The sequence below is a fragment of the Lygodium microphyllum genome, chromosome 14 (assembly GCF_053477565.2).
Source record: "Lygodium microphyllum isolate KBCC chromosome 14, Lygodium_microphyllum_v1.1.10, whole genome shotgun sequence".
NCBI classification, from domain to species: Eukaryota; Viridiplantae; Streptophyta; class Polypodiopsida; order Schizaeales; family Lygodiaceae; genus Lygodium; species Lygodium microphyllum.
Window position 1 is genome coordinate 68,163,924 of NC_141148.1, and position 24,560 is coordinate 68,188,483.

Consider the following 24,560-nt stretch of genomic DNA (forward strand, 5'->3'; position numbering starts at 1 on the left):
CACAAGCTCCACCAAAGCATAAGACTCCAGAATGGCCAACATCATTACCCACCAAATGCGGTAATTGTCACCATCAAGCTTGTGATCCGATGAAAGGTAGGACAAGCACCTTCCTATCCATGATTGCCTGGAACTCCAAATCAGTCTTTGTAGACATGTTCACCTACAATGCCTACACAAACGCAAAATCAGCCCCCTCTAACTGTGTAAACGCAGCCTGTTAGGGCTATTTCCTCTGCTACTCGAACCTTCTTCAGCCGCGGAGGTGATGAAAAGGTAAAATCTGCAGTGGAAGGCCTAAAACACAGCCTTCCTCCCCTTCGAACAGCAATAACCTGCAGCAAATTCACCAGCTGGACTCCTTTCCCACACGCCCACACTCACTTCAGCCTTGTTTCAATGCGCATCCCTCCTGCTCGCCCTCAAATGCTGAAAACACAGCCTTGTGTCGCGCTGAAATCTCCTCTTCAGGTAGATTCTTCAACCAGTCACTCCGATTTCACTGCTCTGATACCATGTCAAAGTGCAGCGATGCAAAAGCGTAGGACAAAGACTGAGAGGGAATGAACACAGAGAGAAGAGAGAGAGAAAAGGAGACAATGAAATGCAGAAAATCAGCAGTGTAGTATGTTGTATAGGAGTGCAGAAACATACACGGGTACAGAGAAAATATCAGTGTGTGTCTCCGCCTTAAGGACCTCGATCTCTGTGAGCCCACGTGCCGTCAATCACATCTCTGTCAAATCTCAAGATCAGAATATGATCAAGTCCTAGACCAGTCTACTATAAATAGCAATGGAAAAATGCCACGAAAATGATAAAAAACATATCGGCTGCATAAAACAGTCTAACTACTCATGTCCTTGTCTGACTGTGCTGATGTGGCACCTATCCGACTGTACTGCCTGCTGACGTGGCTCCTTTGCATTGTCCGTACTACTGATGTAGCACTCTGCTGTCCAGGAAATGACTCTCTAACATATACAAATTGAGATTCCACAATCTCCTTTGGTGATCCAAAAGCCTCTTGTTGTACATACAATCAATGAGGAATTCAAGCAAATTGCCCCTTGTTTTTTACCCATGACATGCACAAATGGAACGACCAGCAAACCAAATGTTGCCCCACTTTACAATGGATGGGTTGGCATCTAAAATCCTTGTTAATTCCAAGAATTTCAGGTGCTGATTTCAGTGTATGATGCCTTCTCCTATTGGCACGGGTCCCAATGTGGCTTTCAAACCCTTATTTCTACAAAAATTTAGCGTTGACAACAAAGATACCTTTGCTATCTACCAAAATTGACTGAGATCTGCTCAAAATGGCTGAGAAATGTTGAGATCTCCTGAAAATGGGTTGGAGAAGGTGAGAGAGAGGGAAGATGACAAAGAAATCTGATTTTCTTCAAGAGAAAACCCTAAAACCTACTTGTTGCCCGCTCTAGCATTTAATGCAATCGCATACTGTCAAACACCTCCAAGATGTTGTCACTTGATCAACAATGCTATTACCAGCCCCTAGAAGGTGTCTCTCTACTGTACTTGAAACTAGCCTTCCTTCCGTGGATGGGTGGTAATTCTTTGATTACAACTTAGTTATAGCAGTAACATTTATTACTAAATTGAGAAATGAAAAATAACTTACAATCTTGGACAATGGACATCCTATTGGCCCCAAAATTGATGCCCCTTTTAATATTTCTTTAACTTAATTGAAAAAGAAGTTGATATACAATGGAATTCTCCCAATCTCTTTCAGTATTCCAACTCCTCTTGCTGTCCAAAATGACAAGCAAGTCTTCAATCCAATTTGCCCCTTAATTCACGCAATTAGTTGGCCCCGTCATTACCCGCATTGATGGAGATGGACAATGCCCCAAATTCATTGATTTGCTGGTCCCTCTGCCTAAATTTGACTGAAAACAACTTCAACCCTATAGAATCCAAGTCTTGGAACTTCCAATTTCTAGCATGCTTCCCGAGGCTACTGTTAAACTCTAATTTCTACTGCAAACTAGGGTTTACAATAAAGAAATCAACCTCTCATGATCTCAATGCTGTAATCTTCGGAGCAAGGCTGTGAAAGGGCTAGGAGATAAGAGAGAATGCTTAGGACAAAAAATTCAGACTTCCTTCACAAAGAATAAAGAAAATCAGTCATTTACTACTGCCGCCCTATCTCTAACAACTTGTAGATGTTGTCACCTACTAATTGGTCTTCTCCCACCCTTGGCTGCCTCACAAGGTCCTCCAATGGCTGCAAATCAAACCAACACCATCTTCTCCCTCTCTCTTGCAAGCTGAATGCACTGGTTATGGAGATGATGGTGAAATGGGTTATAGAGTTTGAGTTTCAAGCATGAAAAAGATCCTACGCAGCCGAGATGTGGTATTTAATGAATCAAAGCTACTGAAAAATGCCACATCTAGTGATGTAGACAAGAGAAAAGTGAAATTTCAGTATGATCAGCCACTTAAACAGCCATCAGCCACTGAAAATTCAGCTCCATTTGATGCTGGTTATGATAATCAGCGTGTCATTATTGAACCAAATGCAAATGGGCAACAAAGGGATGCTGAAAATCAGTTTGGGCAACAAAATCAGCATGCTGAACATCAATTACAGCAGCCTGAAAATTTATTACAGCAACCTGAAAATGCAGTTCAGCAGCCAAATAATGAGGTCATTGACATTCCTTTGGATGTAGATCCATTGCCTAATAACACAGATCATTGGGTGAGAAGGTCTACACGTGTCAGGAGACCCATACAGAGGTTTGATCCCTCTTTGGACTGCATTTTACTCATAGATGAGGGTGAGCCTCTTACATATAAAGAGGCATTGTCATGTGAGTTAAAGAAAAAGTGGGAGCAAGCTATGCAGGAAGAAATGAAGTCATTGTATTAGAATGATACTTGGGATTTGGTTTCATTGCCCAAAGATAGGAAAGCTATTCTTAACAAGTGGGTCTACAAAATCAAATGTGTGGATGGCAAACCCAAATACAAAGCCAGGCTTGTGGCTAAGGGTTATACTCGGAAAGAGGGGATTGACTTTCAGGAAGTTTTTTCACCTGTTGTCAAAATGACCACTCTTCGGGTATTGTTTGCTATTGTTGCATCTATGGATCTTGAACTTGATCAGATGGATGTCAGAACTACATTCCTGCATGGTGATTTAGAAGAAGAGCTATATATGAAACAACCAGAGGGCTTTGTTATGCAAGGAAAGGAGCATTTGGTGTGCAAGCTTAAGAGAAGCTTGTATGGTTTAAAACAGGCTCCTAGACAATGGTGTAAGAAGTTTGATGCCTTCATGCTCTCACATGGGTTTAAAAGAAGCAATGCAGATCACTGCTTATACGCAAAGAAGGCTGATGATGGAAGCCTTATTATCCTTGTGCTTTATGTGGATGATATGCTTATTGTTGGTAAGCATAAGAGCCAGGTTAATGCATTGAAAAGACAGCTGAATTCAGCCTTTTCCATGAAGGACTTGGGTGCAGCTGAACTATTTTGGGCATGCGTGTGACGAGAGATAGAGAGCAGAAACTCTTATTTCTCTCACAAGAAAAGTACATTAACAAAGTGCTTGATCGTTTCTCTATGACAGGTGCTAAGTCACTTGGTGTTCCATTACCACCATATCTTAAGCTTAGCAAAGCTGATTGCCCAAAAGATGACATGGCAGCCAACTCTATGAAGGGTATTCCTTATGCTTCAGCTTGTGGATCACTCATGTATGCTATGGTTGCCACTAGACCTGACATTGCTCATGCAGTGGGAATTGTGAGCAAGTTTATGTCGAACCTTGGCAAAGCACATTGGGAGGCAGTGAAATGCATCTTTCGATACCTTAAGGGCACACAAAGAAAATGCATTTGCTATGGAAAGGGTACATTAGATCTACAGGGATATTGTGATGCAGACATGGCAGGTGACTTGGATACTTGCAAGTCTACTAGTGGGTATATATTTACCTTGACTGGTGGGGCAGTTTCTTGGTCCTCTAGATTGCAAAAGATAGTAGCACTTTCTACCACTGAGACTGAATATATTTCAGCCACTGAAGCTTCGAAAGAAGTTGTTTGGCTTGGTCGCTTGGTCAAGGATTTTGGGCTGCCCACCAAAACACCTGTACTTGGATGTGATAGCCAAAGTGCTATATGTCTGGCTAGGAATGCCATGTTTCATGCACGTACTAAACATATTGATGTACGATACCACTTTATCAAACAAGTTCTGGATGATGGTCTAGTCACACTGACTAAGATCAAAACACAAGATAACCCTGCAGATGCTCTCACAAAAAATCTTGCAAAGGCTCAGCACGAGCATTGCATTCGACTAGTGGGAGTTGGTTAAAGGTTTGCTCATGACCTTTAAGTGTGAGGTTGTTGGGTGTAAAGGCCCTTCGCTACACTTTCCATGTATATATTTTACTTGTACATGTGACCGCACTCTTGCGGGTGTAAATGTACCGTACCCTAAAACATAAATATATTCTTTCATTCTTTGTGTGTGCCACACTGATACACACCCAACTCAAGTCTCTACTCTCTCTACACTCTATTGCTGAACACACTCCATTCTCACTGCGCACACCACTCGGGCATTTTCACTTTCCTTCACTTTACCTTTGATTTTTCTTTGCTTATGTACCAAAATCTGCTCAGGTACCAAAAGCTCATCCAACTCCTTAACCTCAAGCTGAATTTCAACAAGCATATCCTCAAGCACATCACCATGAAAAGACCTTTACAAACCGACATGGAAGGCATTGTGTATCCGCTAATATGGAGGTAATTTCAGATGATATGCCAGATCGTTGATCTTCTCCAATACCCAGAAGGACCCAATGTATCTCATACTCAACTTCAAATACAATCTTTCTCTTTCTTTCATATTTTTTAACCTTATCTTTTCAAAACATAACAATATATACGCCCTCTGCAAACTACAAAGCACGTTTGTGACGATCTATTGTCCGCTTTTGCTTTTCTTGTGATCTCTAAAGTGCATACTTTATCTTTGCATAGGCTACATCGAAGTTTTCTACATAATGATCAACCTCAAAGATCTTATCATTAGTTTGCATAATAGCTAGTACCTTCTTGTAACCCTCAACCACCTCAAATGGAGCTTTGTCCGTGGAACTATGCACTGTGTTGTTGTAAGCAAACTCAACCAAGGACAAATACTACTCCCATTGTGTCTTGTGGTCTGAAACATGGCACCTCAAAATATCTAACATTGTAGAATTTGCTTCCTCAAACTTACCATCTGTCTGTGGATACAAGAATAATGAGAATTTCAGCGTGATACCCATATTCTCAAACAACCCCTTCCAAAATAAATTGGTCATCCAAGGGTCTCGATCACTAATGATCGACTTTGGCATAATGTAATACTTATCGATGTGCTACAAAAACAATCGTGTCATATAATCAGTCTTTATTTTCTTCCTCACAGAAATAAAATGGGCTTGTTTGCTAAACCTACAAATGATAGTCCATATTCCATCATTCCCTATAGGTATCTTAGAAAGCTCAAAAATAAAGTCCATTGCAATACTCTGCCAAGCCTATCTAGAATAGGCAAGGGCTACAACAAATTCCGAATCTTTTGTCTATCATGCTTTACCTTTTAACATACAATGTATGTGCTAACAAATTGTTCTACATTATGCCTCAAAGCTGGCCAATAAAAGAAATGCTCCACTACCTTGATCATGGCATCAATACCTCTGTGTCGTGCATACGGAGAAGCATGACTTTCATTGATAACTCTCGGCCTTAACTACTTTGTGATACACAGTCGTCCATACATCATCAGAAATCCATCTCTTAGCACAAAGTATTTATGCCTTTGGCCATTGCAAAGCTGATCATAAGCATTAGCAAAGTCCGAATCAGCAACATATTGCTCTTTCCTGGCATCCAACTCAATGTGATAAACCATGCTAGCGACTGAAATTTGTGGCTTACATGACAGTGTATCAGCCACAACATTCTTTTTATCATCAATATATACAATCTAAAAATGAAACATAGAGAGAAAATTTGGCCATCTCATATGCTTTTCTAACAACTTTGTCTACGTCAGAAAGTACCTCAAAGTTCGATGGTCTGTCCGCACTATAAAATTAGCCTCCAACAAATAATGTTTCCACATAGACAGTGCATGAATTACAGCCAAGAGCTCTTTCTCATAGAGCTGCAAATTCACTTCTACACAGTGGAGAATTCGACTCTCATAAGCCACAACTCGATCGTGCTGCATAAGAGCAGCCCCAATGTTGTTATCAGATGCATCACATTGAACTACGAATGACTTCCTTAGATCGGGCAATAAAAGCACAGGATCTGAAGTCATCTTCTCCTTCAACTTTTCAAACGCTGAAATTTTCACCGTTGTCCATCTAAATGGCACATCTTTCTTTTACAAAGCATGCAATGGAAATGCAATTTCAGCAAACTTGCATACATACTTCCTGTAGTAAGAACATAAATACAAGAAGCTATGGATCTAATGCACATTCCTCAAAGATGGCCATGGATGTATGGTTTGCAATAAGTTGCTTGGGTTTGGTACACTTATATGGATTCAATCTAGTGCGTCTTGGCTTTCAAAATATTCCTACATTGGCCACTCTTTTACATTCAACACGAGGGATTTGATTTCTTATCCTCATTCTTTATGTTGATGGCATGGTTGAGAAATTTCAAATTTCTTTACAGTAAACCCTAATCTACAGTAGAAATTAGGGTTTAACAGGAACCTTGGGAAGCATGCTAGAAATTGGAAGCTCCAAGACTTGGATTCAATAGGGCTGATGCTGTTTTCAGTCAAATTCAGGCGGATGGATCAGCAAATCAATGAATTCGGGGCATTTTCCATCTCCATCAAAGTGAGTGAAGGCCAATTGATTACCTGAATCAAGGGGCAAATTAGATTGAAGACTTGTTGGTCATTTTGGATAGCAAGGGGAGTTGGAATACCGAAAGGGATTGGGAGAATCCCATTGTTTAACTTCTTCTTCAATTAAGTTAAAGAAATATTGAAAGGGGTTCTAGTTTTAGGGCCAACAAGGTGTCCATTGTCCAAGATTGTAGGTTATTTTGCATTTCTCAGTTTTGTAATAAATATTACTACTGTAAGTAAGTTCTAATCAAGGAATTACCACCCATCCACGGAAGGAAGGTTGGTTTCATGGTTGCATTGCCAGGATACTGCTCAATTTCTTGATTTGGTGGGTCCGAGGCATCTTATTGCAAGCCAAAGCCTTGTGCTAGTGTTGGTTTGTACTCAGCTGAGAAATTACAGCAATATGTCTTCATACAATGAGATGGACTCAAGTAGCGATGATGTCTCTCAATATGAACATTCGCATGGGAATGAAGATATTGCAATGCTTGACCTCGGACAAGGCTCAGACCATGGACAACAAGCTGAAAATGTTGTTGTTGAGCGAGATACATGGCCTTCAAGGTATAAGGAGGTTGATGACCAGCAAAGTGAAGACGAATTTGATAACTAGTACAATAATCGGATGAGAACAACATCAAATCTCTTTGCTGAATTGGCAAAAGATAGTTAATTCACCCGATTTTCGAATGCTTTGAAAAGAAGGATAGTAAAAGCAAGAAGAAGAGGAAGACATCTTCTATACATTTGGGATAGCAAGATGCAGCGAAGATAATGCTCAACCCTTTATTTGAAGCTCCCAAAGATGCTAATGAAACAAAACAGTTGGTACCTACGGGGCAAGAAATGCTAATGCAAGGCCATCACAGAAGTGCAATCCAATGGATTTTGGATAGCCAGGTATGCATATGCTATGATGGGGCAACTAGGATATTTTAGAGGAAGCACGATTTTTCATGCTATGTTTGGACAGGGACCGCATACGAGAATGTCTGACACAAATCCCTATGGTATGCAGCAACCAATGCATGGTGTGCAATGCCTAATATATTCAGGTATGGTTGAAAATGTGCAAAGCCCTATGTATGCAGCATTTGTTTGATTCTTGGGGCATAAAGTAACATATTCGGGGGTGCATCTACATCCCTGAATGCTTATGTGGCTCAAGGAATGAATGTTGGTTATGCAAATGCTCTGTTTGGCATTGGTTTTGATATATTTAGTAAATGCATCCTTTTTGCAGTGGCTAGTGTATGACAGCTTGACACCCAAAGGGGTAGCAAAAGACTATAATGAGGATGGAAAAGCAGTGAAGTTTGAGTCCTTCAATGGTACACAAGATAGGTTGAAAGCTTTGACTTTCTTTCGGTTTGATGTAGCCTACTCAAGGGGTAACTTTAGCGAGTCCTTGAAGATTCGGAAGGCATCCACTTTTTTGAAAGGGAATGTATTACAGTGGTGGTCCACTCTTTTGATGCAAGGTAGAGCACTATTAATGTGGATACAATTCAAGCAAATGTTTGCATTGAATTGGTTGACAAGTACCTTTGAGGTGGACATCACGACAGCTTGGAATAAGCTGGATGCTAGGGAATGTAAGAATTTAGAGCAATATAGTAAGAAGTTTGGAATGCATTGCTGCCTATTACTTCTTATTGCCCCGTATCCCTTCATAAGCAAGTGGAAAAATATGTTTGTGGATTACACAAAGGAATCATGGATTTTTGCATTAAATCCAACGTGTCTAGCATGTCACAACTCCTGGAGACTACTGCTACAATCGATGCTTTGCTACGTGGGAAGGATTCAGGCTTCTTAGAGAGTGGGGAGAAGCCGAATAAAAAGTTATTCAAGTTTGAGAAAAGGTGAAGATCTGAAAATTGGCCTGAAAGGAGGCCAAAATAGCAAAGAAAGGGATCGAAAACATTGGCACAACGTAGGGAGTTGATGGCTGCAAATAAATATTTTATTTGTGAACAAGAGGGTCACATTGTAAGAGACTGTCTCAATAGGAAACAAGCTGAAAAATAAAAAAATCAGGGAGATTCTAAAGGAAAGTAAGCCCAAAACATCAATGGGATTGGTGCTCAATGTTGTTAGTGATTAGCCCAATGACGATACTATTGAGTTATGTAGACCATGGGGTAAAATTAGGGATCAATATGCATTGATTTTCTTGGATAATGGTGCACAAGTCAACTTTATCTCTATTGACATGGTAGCTTGTCTAGGCATCAGAGAGGATGAGATGGAACCCATGGGGGAAGTTGGAATGGCATGTAAATGCCATATGGAGTCCGTCACACTGCTCATTGGAAAGCTTCAGTTGTATATATAGGGATATGTGGGCAATGAAAAGTTCTTTATTTTTTTTGCTTGAGGGTTGTGATGTATTGCCTGGTATGCCATGGTGTCTCTGTATGCATGCAATGATTAATTCTCGTGCAAAAAATATCACTATTCAATATGAGGGAAAGGTACTCATACTTGATGTAAAGTTGAAAGTTGAATATGCAGCTATTGTATTTGCAGCTGCCATTTTTAAAGTAATGAAAAATCATCTTTCAACGTACTTAGTTCTTACCAAGGATAAAGATTATAGTGAGACTATTGGAAACATATCTAAGTTAGAGAAGAATCACATATCATTTCTGAAAATGTATGTTGATCGCTTCTCTCAGTCACTTCCAGGGCAGCTACTTCTGCCTGGAAGGCTAGAAGATTATGGCATAGATTTTATCCTAAAAAGCAACCTACCTGATAAGGCACCATAAAGAGTCAGTGCAGCCCAATAGGAGGAGATTATGAGTGAGGTAAATGAGCTGTTAGAAAAAGGGGTGATTCAACCTAGCTCATCTCATTTTTGTTCTCCGATGCTTTTGGTACAAAAAAAGGATGGTTCATGGCATATGTGCATTGATTATCGTGCTCTGAACAAGATCATGATAAAGAATCGGTTTCTGATTCCTTAGATCGATGATGTTATGGCTAGATTGCAAGGGGCAGCCATATTTAGTTGTATAGATTTGAAAAGTGGTTATTATGAGATACACATTAGACTGGAAGATGTGCGTAAGACAACTTTCATGACATCTTTTGGCTTGTACGAGTTTCTTGTTATGCCTTTTGGACTTATAAATGCTCTTACCACTTTTAATTAGATGATGGATCGTATCTTCAGGCCACATAGAGGATTTGTGGGTACTTTCTTTGATGATACGATTATCTATTCAAAGAAGGAGGCAAAGCATAGAAGACACTTGGACATTGTGTTCAATGAACAACGTGAGTATAGATTGGTTATCAATGACAAGAAAAGTGAATTCTTCTTGCATGCAATCCACTTTTTGGGGCATATTATATCTGCTGATGGTATTTGCATGGACCTTGCAAAGGTTATCAATTTATTGTTGGACATAGCCCTTTGTAACTAGGCAAGCTTTGTACTTGTAAATGGAACCATCAAACCTTCGTTTAATTTTAAGAACCCATCCACCCAGCAACAATCATCCAAAAAAGTACATTTATAGCGCAACACTTCTTCATTGCCCGTTGTAGCCACCAATTGCACATGCAAGAAGATTGCCTTGTTCCTTGCAACCTGAGGCTTGTGTGCATGCAACCAATGGAAGAAACTTCTTATTATTCCAAAGAATGTCGAGCAGCCAGCGGGGGGACCCTTTTGGGCTGCTGCATGTCAGCCCTAGTGTGTTCCAAAGTTGTTTCATCAATAGTGGCCACTCATGGGACAATATATCAGGCTGTTGTTGCTCATGTTAATCAAGCTGATTCAGCTCTTGTAATGAACCTGTATATGGTGGAACTAAAGCCTAAGGAGACTCATGAGCCATGAAACAATTAGTAAACAACATAACAAGATTGCAAAGATGTCGGAGGCATCGATAGTGGGCTGTTTTTGACAGTCCAGCAAAAGATGAGTGGAATTTTCAGCAATTATAACTTGAAAATAGTCTTGCCTGTTGAGGGTTGATAAAAGATGCACCAACAACTCTCATCAAGCTTGCGTCTTTTCTAAAAAGGCACATGAGGATATGCCAAACAAACTAAATGTCCTCGTATGAGAGGCGGAGGGCTTAGAGCCAATCCATGCCTGACAAGGAGTGATGGTCCTCAAATCTCTTGTGGAGCACCTATTCAAAACATATGTGGCACAAAGGATAGAATCAAGCCAAAAGGCATTGGGTAAATTCTTAGATATACATTAAGCAATCTTTGTAAGTGATTGGCTCTTCTACTCCACTACTCCATTTTGTTGGGGGAGCAAGAAATGGTGCATTTATGATTATACCATGTGATGCAAGATAATTTGACAATGGTTTTGAGAGACACTTCACCCCTTGGGCCAAATATGAAAGCTGCTTTGGTTCTTCACCATCCCAATAAAAATTTTGCAACGAGAGAATACTTCTGACTTAGATTTCAGCTCATAAACCCAAGTGAATCTTGAGGAGTCATCTACGAATGTGACAAAATAGAGGAATCTATCAATCAACCTAGTCCCCATAGCACCACAAACATCACTGCGAAGTAGGTGCAATTTAGAAAGCGCACCTACATGCAAATCCTTTGGAAAAGAAAATCTGTGCATCTTACCAAGTAGGCAGCCTTTATGTGATTGGTTGGAAGGTGGACTTAAGGAAAACCTTTGACCATATTCTCTAACGAGAGCTACATCAGTAAAGGATAGTTAATGTGGCCAAGTCTCCAATTCCATAAATGCATAGCTTGCAAACAATCCTTAGCTGATGAAGCTCGATCAATACGTGATTCAGCAAGCTGCTGATAAGAAGAATCAATGGTTGGAAGGTGGACTTTAGGAAGACCTTTTACCATATCCTCTAACCGAAGCTACATCAATGTAGGATAGTTCACATGGCCAAGTGTCCAATGCCATACATGCATAGCTTGCAAAAACTCCTTATGTGATGAAGCTCGATCAATAGGTGATTCAGCAAGCTGCTGATAATAAGAATCAAGGCAATAAAGACCATCAAGATGCCTGTCAAAAAAATAACCTCAGAAAAAGGCGCCAACAATGCTCCTCTCATGTTGTCTCTGACTACTCTCTTCATGCTCTAGGTAAATGTCCTTAAACTCCTCTATCCAAGTTACTGGGCTTTGGCCTTGTGGAAACCAAACCTAAGACAGTTCTATAATAGCAAACTCCCACTCATGCACAATTTGTTTTATCGCATTGCATCCTTGGTAGGTTCTACTGGTGGGCTAGCCATTTCCTAGAAAAATATCACCTGCCCATTGTCCCATATGTGCTTTCCTCAAGAAAGCCCGTGTCATCACTGCTTAAATGTAAAGGATTTTCACTCGCTTATTGCAGCCACTGGCAATCTGTTTCTCATGATCATTAGCTCAACACGGTTCCATGTAAAAAATACATTGATTTTGCTGTGGAATTAGGGAACATACTTATGGAAACTGACTTGCAGTTTGAAGGTTTTCCCAAATTTCAATCCAGTATTAAAGTTATTCTTCAGTACACCTAACTTGGCACTTAAGGCTTAAACACAAATTTGGTAATAATGTGATGGTTCTCATAGTTATTTTGGAACATTTATTTGGGCACAATACTCAAGTTATTATACTGTTAACCTTTTGTAGTCTTATACGCATTGACAAAAGGTCAGGTCCTCTTTGAGGAGAAAGAACTTAGACAAAAAACTCAATGAACACACAAATAAAAGATTAGGAACAAAGCAGCATTGACAAAAGGTCAGGTCCTCTTGGAGGAGAAAGAACTTAGACAAAAAACTCAATGAACACACAAATAAAAGATTAGGAACAAAGCAGCATTTGATTAATGTGAGAGAGCTTGCCTTCACACACAACGTTTTTGAGATGCATGCTGCTTTGGCAGTGGGTGCTGATTTGAGATGAGATAGAAAATGACGATGATGATGCTCATCAAAATTATCTGGCAGCTCTTGTAGGCATAATTTCTCTGTAATCTGAAGGTAAGTTCTCACTGCTGCACAGATCGACTCCTCAACATGTATGTAGTACAGCTTTCCAAACGGAAAATAGGACAGCCGTTTTGTCATATTTTCAACCACACCATTAATCATAAAGTACAGGTCTGCATACCATCAGTTTTAAATAGCTTCAGAAAAATTTGTCTTTCGTTGGAACATCTAAGTTTTATAGTAGCAAGTATAGTACCTACAACAGAACATGAGAAGTATGCTTCTGTCTGTGCTGATATAGGTTCCCACTTTTCATCGCTAATGCTGGAAATGATCCAGCTGCACACAACAGGTAGTGTACATTTTAAAATACAGTAAAATAAGTACATCACATGGAAATTCTTTTGAAGTAAGCCATACTCAATCATGCGCGGCTTAATTGAAGCAATCAGATCAAGAATATGATCCCTCAAAAGACCATGTAGGTCAATGAAATCCATTTTCACTTTTCCTGTTTCCAACTGCTTGTGAAACAAAGCCAGTTCTCTTGTCAAATCCTGTCAGAAGTAACAATTGGAAGTGGAATTAATGACTTATCAGGAAACATCATTTGACGTAAGAATATTGCATTGTTGTAAGAATGTCAAGCAACTTGAACTTATGATAGAAGCAGTTTTCCAATACTTCAAAATCTTGTGAAGTAATCTTCACTGCACCAACAATCCCAGTGATATATTGAGATATCTGCAGAAGTTGGCCAAAAAAGAAAAGAAAGATAACACCTTTATTCACTGATGATATAAAAACATGTTCCTGGAAACAATATACAATATGCATGCATCAACAAATATTACAGATGCATATGTCAACATGCAAGCACAAATTATGCCCATGCAAGCCTCCCCCTGGGAACATGCTTCATTTGAAATTTTACACAGGATGGAACTTCATGTATCCAAATAACTGAAAAACTCATGTGACTAAGGGTGTCTCCACAGAAATCACTCCATTCTATCCTATGTTTCTCCTAATTCCTATCACATACTTATATGGAGTCTAAAATTAAATATTGTCAAGGACTGATTGCTCAATATTAGCAATTCAACAACTTCTCAAATGTAAAATGACTTAATCCCCATTTTGAGTTGTTATGGATAAGATGTTTCCACAATATATTGGACATTGACCGATGCTCAAGACAAATAAATCTCCACTTCTAATGACAACAATCTCAAGACAACCATGTGATTTTGCTAAGCTAGCCTTCTACATACAATGGACACATAAGCTTGAAGCTATGACAATTGTTTGATGGACCATGTATGCATTAAAAAAGTTCATTATTGACAATCTACGAGGATTTGGTGAAGTGAATGAATTGGAGGCCCCTTTGACATCATGGATCTATTTACAATTGCACAACCTACTTCGCTATGCAACAAGGTTTCTGTTGCTCAAGCCATGTTTTTATGCAGGCTTTGGTGGGTATTCTAATGTAGCAATGCTGGTCAACAAACATCAATTTGAGCCATAAGTGGCACCTAATGATACGCAAGGTAGATGGATGGTCATCTAATGCATATTTCAGGCTGAATTTCTGAAATATATGAATCCCAGCAATATAGGCTTCCCAAACATTTGGCAATGGGCACACGTGTGAGCATCTATGAGACATGATCCATGGTATCAGAATGCACTCATATGTGGGGATCTCAACAATCCCCTGCATCATAATGATAATAATATCCATAGCTCTCATATGCTTAAAACAGAATTGCAGCAATTAAGCAATTAGAATGCCTCATCAAACGGAGTGGATGATTGGGTCCTTGTAAAGGCATGATGCCTCTGTAAAGGGACAGATTCTGCATGTTAGATGTACAACTGTCCTGGGTGGTGCCAAAGTGCATAGAAACCTAAAATTGCAAACATAATTTTTCCAAGGAAAGGAAAATATCTATTAAGAACGCATCAGAGAATGCAATAGTGCTTCTGTCTCACGCAAGATATGTGGTCTTGGCCTCATCCTCCTCAGACAGCTCATACATATCATTCTATCTAGCATCCTTTTACTTGGGCCAAATTGTACAGAGTGTATGTTTGTCAAAATGATTCTTTTGTCCAAACAGTGCTGAACATTTGGGTGAGAAGCAACATGCTCTCTCTAATCACTATCTCTTGCAGTGTTGGAAATGTTGCATCAGCTAGTAGATGCTTTTAAGGCCTTGCTAGGCTACTTGCCTCTGCACTTCAATCAGTCCCTTTAGATGCATGATCAGTTCTCAGAATATCTGCCGCAGCTCATTGATTCATTTGGCAAACAAGCACTTTTCGAAGGCATGCATGCATGGTCTGTTTTTCAAAGTAATGCTTGTAAATTGTTCCATGTATATGGGGTTTAGCATGCCTCCACTGTTTGGGGTGAATTGTGGCACTTCCAATCTTTATTGGAACACCCTAAATTTACAGTACAGTGGGGACTCCTCTAATGACTTGGATACTGGCACTCAGTTGTTGATATTCAGGGTTTAATCTCTCCAAAATGAACAATTTGTTTAAATTGCTGGCCCCTATAGAGTCATTGCATGATAACTACTGTCAGACTAATGATTTCTTTGCTCACCTCCACCAAAAATATGCCAAAGATAACACTTTGAAACTATAGGACTCTAGAGCACACATGATTACTAAGCCTCACTCGATCCATGATATTGTATAGATTATTACTCCTCTGCTGAGCTTACAAGAAAACCTTTTAGATCCTATCATTGGTGCTCATCATTATATTGCAGGTATGGTGATGGACCGGTTAAAATCTGAATGGTCAAATGGCAACTGATTGGAAGACTGCACCACTGCTTCAATTGTTAAACAAATTAGCTTAGATTATGTGGCACGCATAGAGCTTAATGGGGGCATAACTAAAGAGATTGCTCTTACTAAATTCCTTCATCAAGGTTGCCCCCTTAGGCCTTTTTTGTTGGCTTGGTGACTCATCCTCTACTCTCTCTCTTGGATAAGCTCATAGGTGATGAAGATCTTGTCAGATTATCTCTTCCTAGTGGGGCTAAGCTCCTTGGATAATCCCTTGCAAAATGACCATTGGAGATTATTAGGTTTGGCTTCAGGCCTCTACATTAATGCACAGAAGTCTATTATAATCAGTTGTAAAAAAAGAGACTTCGGAGAGACTTGCATGCTTTGGGTTGGCATGAGATTGCTTCCCATGGAAAGGTCACTAGGCACTTGGGATATCCCATTGGAGTGGATGTGGCTCCTAGAACACTACTTGATTCTATCTTCACGCATTTGGGATAAGTTTATATACTGCAAATCTCAGGAATGGCCTCTACATGTGCACCTCACAGTAGCCCAAATAGTGGGAAAGAGGTCATGTTGATACATTTAGACATTAATGCACAGAAGTCCATTCTAATCAGTTGTAAAAAAAGAGACTTCTGAGAGACTTGCATGCTTTGGGTTGACGTGGGATTGCTTCCCATGGAGAGGTCACTAGACACTTGGGATATCCCATTGGAGTGGATGTGGCTCCTAGAGCACTACTTGATTCTATATTCACGCATTTGGGATAAGTTTATGTACTGCAAATCTCAGGGATGGCCTCTAAATGTGCACCTCACAGTAGCCCAAATAGTGGGAAAGAGGTCATGTTGATACATATATTTAGATCCCCCAAGCTTTCAGCTAACCCCTTGTGAAAATCAAATACTCAAGGATACTTTATTTTCATCTGGGTCAACATCAGGTTGCAAATTGATGTTTCCAAACCAAACATATTGCCTTTGAAAACCCTATGGTTGGCACATCTTGCTTTTGCGAGGAAGGATTTCACAGCCACAAGAGATTATCAGATACTTGGGGTCTCCTATAGAATGGAGAGTCACTTTCATGTAAATAAATTGCTTTAGCCAGGAAGGATTTTGCAGCAACATGAGATGGTCAGACACTTGGGGTCTCCTATAGGATTGAAAGTCACTTTCTCTTATTTACACAAAACAGTTGTGCATTATCCCTACCCTTACACTGATATACTTGTGTACACTTATTTGATACACATGCATGTACAATTTGGAGAGATTATACATAAAACCTAGTATGCACAAGTTATTTTTCAAAAGCCATGTCAGTCAACAATGTGTCTGTCATTGTAAGTCTGTTTTTTATCACATATCATCACAATGCTAAAAGAGCAGACAAATTGGATTTACCAGCCTGTAGTATTCAGATGCACATATCTGAAACAAATCAATTTCTCTTGGTAGCTCCTTTTGAAGACACAAAATCAGTCTGTCGAAGTCCTGCCTTAGAGAAGAGATTGCCATACTGAAAATCTTTGCTGTTATCTCCCCATTTTTGCTATTTTCACAGAGAAGTTTCTCAAACCTTTGAGCGCAAGAAACCTATTTCAAGCACCCGATCTGGATTTTCAGTTTACTGAGCATCATCATGTTTGTCATCATAGAAAAAGTTCCGGTTCGAACATATATCAAGCAAGAGAAGGACATCTTTATTTTACAGACCTTAACCCATCTTTTAAAGCATGCAATAGCTTCTCTAGGGTCAGAATCCCAGCAAAGAATGAGGGACAGAAGTTCAATCAAGCTTGCCAGTGCTCCGTTTGATTGATTGTGGTGAAAGAGTGACTGGAAATCCTCAATTGCATTTATTGATGGCTTGATTAGCACTGCCAAAAGAAAGTCGCATCTTCTAACATTTTTCATTGATGTTACATAAAATAACCATGTATCTCCTTCTTTTGTTACATAAAATAAGAAAGCTACTTAATCAGCAACATATCAGCAGTCTAAGCATTTTTTAAAGGCAACCAGAAACAGTGTTGCAAAGAAATGAATGAGTTTTGCAAATACTTACTGGAAATAATCTGTGCATTCAAACTGAGCTCGATCTGGGTTAGTTTTCCTTCTTTTGCAGCTTTACAGACGGGCTTCCATATTTCCACAAGGGCTGTCAAATAATCAACTTGAGGTTCAAATAATAGAGCCATATGCTTAACAACTGCCAGACAGCATCTTTCTCTTCTTAGTCTGTAATGCGACTCAAAGCAGAAAAGAATATTCCGCCAGCACTTTTCAAGTTGATATTCTCCTGGTAAAGGAAAACAGTACAAAGTTACAGAAACTGTGAATTGAAGGCATGAATGAGAGAACTGAAATTTAAAACAAATATGGTGGTGAATTAACCTTCCAAATGCATCCCATAGGCCACCTGAACCAAAGCATCATAAGCTGTTTGAAGATCCTTTAGTGGTGGCTTTAGCCACATCTCATCAGATGCAGGATCCCTGTGAAGGACAATGAAACCTGGTAAAGGATCCACTAAGGCAGAAACAGAATGAATGGCATGCATGTATCAACAGTTGTTTAGGTGTTATCTTCTTAGTCCAAACCACACACTTTCTGAGAAGCTCACAGCGGAATTCGAATTGCAGTTGAAGATATATCATAGTGTTTCCGCCATGAAGATTACTAAGACTATAGGATTTTTTTGGAATACTCCCACAAATGTCAGCTGACAGAGCTGCTTGGGATTCAATTCTTCTCATTGGCAAAAGAACCTGACCTAAAAATTGGTCTCCATGTGATGCTATCTGTTTTCCACAGGTTCAAGTGTGTCAAGTAAGCTGTAGTGATGAGTTCAAAGTTTAACACATCCATACACACTTCAAAGAAAGGTGTAGTGTGACATTCTCTCTCTCTCTCTCTCTCTCTCTCTCTCTCTCTCTCTCTCCCAGAAGTAGTTTAAATTAATGTACAGAAATATTTACATCAGGCCTTCAAGACAACCAAGCCCAACAGCAACAACACTCGTGAAGCCAAAAGGCTATCAAAAGACCGTTCTATAGTAACAAAAACTCCACAAATACTCTTTCTTTTTTCGTGAAGATAATTAAATTAAGTAGCAATATTTACACCAGACCATCAGGTCAGCTAAGAAAAACAGACACAAATGAAACAAATACTGTGTGTGTGTGTGTGTGTGTGTGTGTGTGTGTGTGTGTAATAGGTAATTGTATTAATTATGAAAAAAGTACAAGATTGCATGATTACAAGATGCCATCCATAAACTCGCTTTACAGAAGATCAAATAACTAAAAGAGTACAAAAATCAAGGCAAAGAGGCGGCAGACATTGTTGTATGCCAATAAATCCTCCTTAGGGAGAAGATCAACATGTTGCACAAGATCAAACTACTAGTGTAGAAGACCCTTGAAATTGGTTGTGTGCCCCTGGACGCCCGCCCATAGAGTCAAAGACAAAAGCATTCCGGGTGATCCAATTATGCCAACAGCCCCAGAATCTGAAAAAATGGAACAAGACCTTTATATGAAGCTCCAACAAGGTGAGATATTTGACCCTAGCAAAAACCCAATCAAAAGGGCACAATGATAGACCAAACAATCGCTTGCCAGATATCTGTTAGAAGAGCCCAAATTTTCCTAGCCAAAGGGAAGGAAATAAATCTGTGATGCGAAGTTTCCACGCTGGTTGTACAAAAAAAGCAGTTGCCATTTGAGGTTCAATGTTAGAAAGGGCCGAAGCAAGGGGAAGCCCACCAATGATCACTCTCCAAAGAAAGACCTTGCATTTGAACAGGGTCTTGTTCAGCCATCCTTCCATCACTGTCATTTTCCACCAAGAAAGCGCGTCTTCATCTCCCACAAGGCAAAGCACGAGGGACCTATACACAAAGCCAGACACACTCGATCTTTCACCACCTAGTGCAGTGGAAGAAGAGGGCAATTCTAACCAGATTGTAGCACGACTTTTGTCAACTATTCTTGGGATGATTGCAAGGAGGTGTGGAAAGCATTCCAAGCACTCCAAGCCCATACAACCATCACCTCCCTAGATACGGGGCATGCATATGCTACTTCATTATACCAGGCACATGAGCAACCTCCATTGCCCAACCACCAAAGGACGGACCCACATCATCTACCTTCTTCAGCACAGCGATGGTTCGCCATGCCATCGATAGATTCTAGAATGGCCAAGCCCAAGACCATGATGGACTAGTAGCAAAGCACCTATCACATACCAGAGACATCCTAGCACCCCTTCTAGCCCACCTATTCAACAGGGACATATGTGAAGGCTTCCCTGCTAGTTGGTTAGCTAATACTATAATATCAATCCTGAAAGTTGGAGACCCCATGGTTCCTACGAACTACAAGATGGTCATGGTTAGCCACGTGCTAGCCAAGCTTTATGGATCGATACTAGAGCATGAGTTGAGCAAATGGGCAAAGAAACACCAACATCGAACATGTGGACAAGCAGGGTTTAAGAAGGATTACTCCACTCTTGATCATATACTCACTCTCCTAGCCATCATGGAGGAGAGCAGGGCACAAGAGAGGCAGTTATATTGCTACTTTGTGGATTTTTGTAGACCTTTAACACAATACCACATGCTAGGCTCATGCAGAGACTACAAGAGCTGGAGGTCCCCATGGAGATGAGATAAGGGATATTAGCATTGTGCACGTCTGTCATAGGGCAAGTATAAGCACCAGGAGGGCTATCAAAGGAGATCACCAACACCATTGGGGTGAAACAGAGATACCCACGAGATATTAGCATTGTGCACATATGTCACAGGACAAGTATGAGCACCAGGAGGGCTATCGAAGGAGATCACTAGCACCATTGGGGTGAAACAGGGACACCCACTCTCACCTACTCTATTCGGCTTCTATATTGATGAGATATCAAACTACATTGATAGACTTGGAGAGGAGGGAGCTAGCCTAGGGGGGGCAATGATTCCCATACTACAGTATGCCGATGATATAGTCCTCATCTCTAGTACACCAAAGGGATTGCAACGCCACCTATAAATACTACAAGCCTTTTGTCAGAACAAGGATCTCACAATGAACCCTGGGAAAACCAAGGTTATGGTCTTTTAACACTTCCTCCTAGTGGATCTAACGATCAATACCCCATTTTCACATACGGAGAGGAGATAGTGGAGGTGGTCCAGAGGTATGTTTACTTGGGGACTACATTTTCAAGACCAAGTTTCACTTTGAGAAGAGCAACAAAGGATAGATTGACACGAGGCAATGTGGCTTTGGGGATGATAGAGAGCCATCACACATGCATACACAATCAGAAGCCTTGGACAAAGCTCTGGCTCTTTGATACTTTGGTCACACTAGCACTTTTGTATGGGGCGTGTTGAGCTAAAAATGCATTAGTTTCACTTAAACAATCCCAAAACATGCTTAATTAAGAAAGTAACCTCGTTTATTTAAAAGAAATGTGTTCCTAGAGAGTGTCTACGCCCCATAAGCACAAATCCCCTTGGGAGGGCCCAAACTTTCTATAAATAGGTATGTTGCCCTCCATTCAACCTTAATCTCGTTTTTGCAAGTTTCACATATTTTCAGCTTGCTGCCCACACCCTGTTTATGGAGGACATCGCAGTCCAAGCTGTCCATTGCAGTCTTCACTCATCTGGCACTATTTCCAGCCCTCCACCATCATTTTGCTGCAGTTTCCAGCCAGGCAACTACTGTTGTCCACCCATCCACCTGTTGTACAACCTGCCACGTCAGCATATTGCTGCATTTGCAAGCCCCAGCTGCCGCCCTACCAGTTCTCTCTCCTCTAGCTGTCGCCATCAGCATCTCAGCTTGCATTTACAGATTTTCTCTATCCTCAGCCTGCGTTTAAAGCACTCTCTCTCTCTAGACTACATTTGCATCAGGTCCAACCACGCACAGGCTGCGTTTACTGTTGTTCAACACTCCAAGGCTGCCTTGCTGCGATTTGAGATCCATTTGGAGTACAACACACTCTCTAACTCATTACCCTTGCCCTGATCCTTGAGATACAGGAGTTCGAGGTTCAGTATTCATTCACTACATAGTGTGTTTCATGCATGAGCATTGTATATTTAGTAGTCATATCACTTCATTCATTCTCTGTGTTCATTGTCTCTGAGTTACCCTAACCCTAACTATGTTCTTCTATCAGTCTGTGCTTTGTCGTATGGTGTTATTTGTATTTCTGTGTTAGAGTATTTCTTCACAAGGCCCCTATATGGGGATCAAGTCTCTACCACACGAGTAGAGCCACAGAAGATCAACCACTACCTAGGGGAGAGGAGATATATGAGGGGTGGGAGAAGATGGAGAGACCCCTAGTACTAATGATTTCACGGATGGTTCAAAGGCATGAGATTATCAAAGAAGAGATGGGAGCACCATCTCAAGTGACAAAGGCCCTCTTCCAAACACTAAATTTCCTACATAGGCTTTAGACCGGGCCAAGACAGAGATACGCTTGGCTCGCACTAGAGGATCATCTTCCACCACTACAGTACAACTTAGATTGCCCCACTTGGAGCTCAATAGAGAGGAGTTGAACCACATCATTAAGATGGACATTATTCAGATACACACAACCAACAAATGGATGACACCTACTGAGGATTTGGAGATGAAGATGGCTTTCTACCAGAACCATCTTCTATACATATCCCCTGATGGCTTTCTTGTCTGCTCCAAATACATGGATATACACACATTGGGTGCATACACAACCACTAACCATAGAACCTTGCCTTCATACATAATCTTCACTATCAAGAATTCGCCTTGGACATCTAGACAAAGTAATGAAGGTTGCAATGAAGAATGAATAGCCAACATAACCCCAAATCTATGACAAGAATGACAACGGATCAAAATAGCAATAATCCGTATCTACATAAATGGCACCAGCCATTGGGTGTTGCTTGTGTTCCAATGCATAAAATACATCCAAATTACCAGCAAAATGGTTCTCCACATTCTATATTGTTTACTCCCATATGGCCCTTTACACTCTACAATACTAGCTTCATAATATGTGGACAAGTAAAAACTATTGTTGAAATGCTTTACTTTTTGTAGTTGCAAACTCGCCTACCTAGAACCTCTCCATTGTTGAGAAAAAAATACAAAACACATTGATTAGCTCTTTAAAACAGCCCCAAAACATGTAAATTACCAAATGTTTCATCAAATGGAAAGCGGTTCTAGAGAGTTTCTATGTACCACATGCAAAACGCTAATATGGGAGGATCCTTCTATATCTATAAGTAGACAGGCTGCCCACTATTCAGCCCTATCCTCGTGTGCAGGTTTCTCACTCTTCAGTGCAAATTTCAGCAATCAACTCCCTTCTACCAGCTATCCAGGCCTTGCTAACTGCAGCCCTTCACCTTCCAACCCCAAGCGACCTGATTTCAGCCATTACCATGCTATCTAGAGGCTTGCTTCTGCTGCATTTGCTGCTCTATTGCTGCCGCCAGCAGTCCACGTCATCATCAACACCTGCCCTGCCTGTGTTTATACCTCTTGGAGCCAGGCAATAGGCTGCCATCATCAACCAAATGCTGCAACATTTGTGTTTTGCTGTCCAGCTGCCTGGCTACATCATTCTCTCCTCTTTTGCTGTTGCATGACTGTTTTCAGCATTGGCTGACAGTCTCCAGCCTTCCTCCATGCTCTTACAGCTCTGACTAGCAGTTTCAGCACTCGGAATCTATCTCGGATGGACATCACCCTCCAAAATCATTCATACTCTACCCTCGGAATCTATCTCGGATGGACATCACCCTCCAAAATCATTCATACTCTGCCCTTGAGCATTTGTACACTCTTACATTCATTTACTGCATTATTTCATTCACTTTAGAGTTCTCTTCTCTTTGTTTGTGTTTGCATTTTGTGTTTTGAGTTTTGCATTTGTTGTGTTATTGTTGGAGTTATTGTGCTTTAGCCGTGTTCATACATTCTGCATTCTCTCAGTACAAGCCCTAGCATATCTTCACATCCATCTCACTTTGAATGACATCCATAAAGTCTACCCTCTGCATGCCAACAATTGTCATACAAGAAGGATACTACTGCCGCTGGTTATGAAGAGAATATCTTGAAGTAAGCAATCTTCCCCATGCGTCTAACCACAAAGTAAAATCTTAGGTACTTTTATCAGCCACACCTACCCATGGCATCTGAGATGACTTAGGCTTAGTATAAAATCATGCCATTAAAAAGACTAAGTAATATGGGTTGGGGTGGATGCAATGGAGCCAAATGGGGTCCTTAATGCACATGGTGCTTCACCACACACACCTAAGGAGCTTCCTTTGGGTCTTATTCGTAAGAGGTAAGACGAGGCTCACCCTCAAGCCCAAGGTTATGCAAATCCATTTTCCCATTTTATCCAAGAGGACCAAGAGAAGCCACATATTGTTGTTGAGACAAAACCTAACTTGCATAGGCACATCTACCTCACAATCCACTCAATGTTGTGGTGCTTCAAGGTCATGGTTGCCTTCCAATGCCCAACAAGGATTCACCATTTCAATTCATAAACCAAGGCTTGCAAACCAAGAGCCTCAAAACATACGTTGATGGGACACAGATTGCCCATATCCCACAAACAAGAAAGCTCTACTTTTATTTTAGGGTGCCAAGTGAGGGTCCACCAAAACCTGTCCCAATGAGCACAAGACCAAAGGAAGAAGCCACCAAAGATGCAAAGGAAAGTTCACCACTTCCACACAAATGTGACAAGATTGCCTAAGATCATCTTGGAATTCCTCCATGGGCCACCACGGAACAACATGAACTAGTTGTACATCCAAGAACAA

General features: G+C 40.6%; 1 protein-coding gene across 2 annotated transcripts in view; it reads right to left on the reverse strand.

Annotated features, from left to right (window-relative positions):
- Window positions 1-24,560, reverse strand: part of LOC148025703 (uncharacterized) — a 53,595-nt gene that overhangs the window by 18,707 nt on the left and 10,328 nt on the right. For both annotated transcript variants that reach the window (XM_087692924.1, XM_087692925.1), the window contains exons 6-14: window positions 18,302-18,495; window positions 18,089-18,189; window positions 17,760-17,993; window positions 17,408-17,571; window positions 17,096-17,287; window positions 13,551-13,610; window positions 13,287-13,423; window positions 13,123-13,205; window positions 12,780-13,039 (exon numbers count right to left, since the gene is read on the reverse strand). In XM_087692924.1, coding sequence (XP_087549050.1) covers window positions 12,780-13,039; window positions 13,123-13,205; window positions 13,287-13,423; window positions 13,551-13,610; window positions 17,096-17,287; window positions 17,408-17,571; window positions 17,760-17,993; window positions 18,089-18,189; window positions 18,302-18,495 — 1,425 coding nt within the window. The remainder of the gene's footprint in view (window positions 1-12,779; window positions 13,040-13,122; window positions 13,206-13,286; window positions 13,424-13,550; window positions 13,611-17,095; window positions 17,288-17,407; window positions 17,572-17,759; window positions 17,994-18,088; window positions 18,190-18,301; window positions 18,496-24,560) is intronic.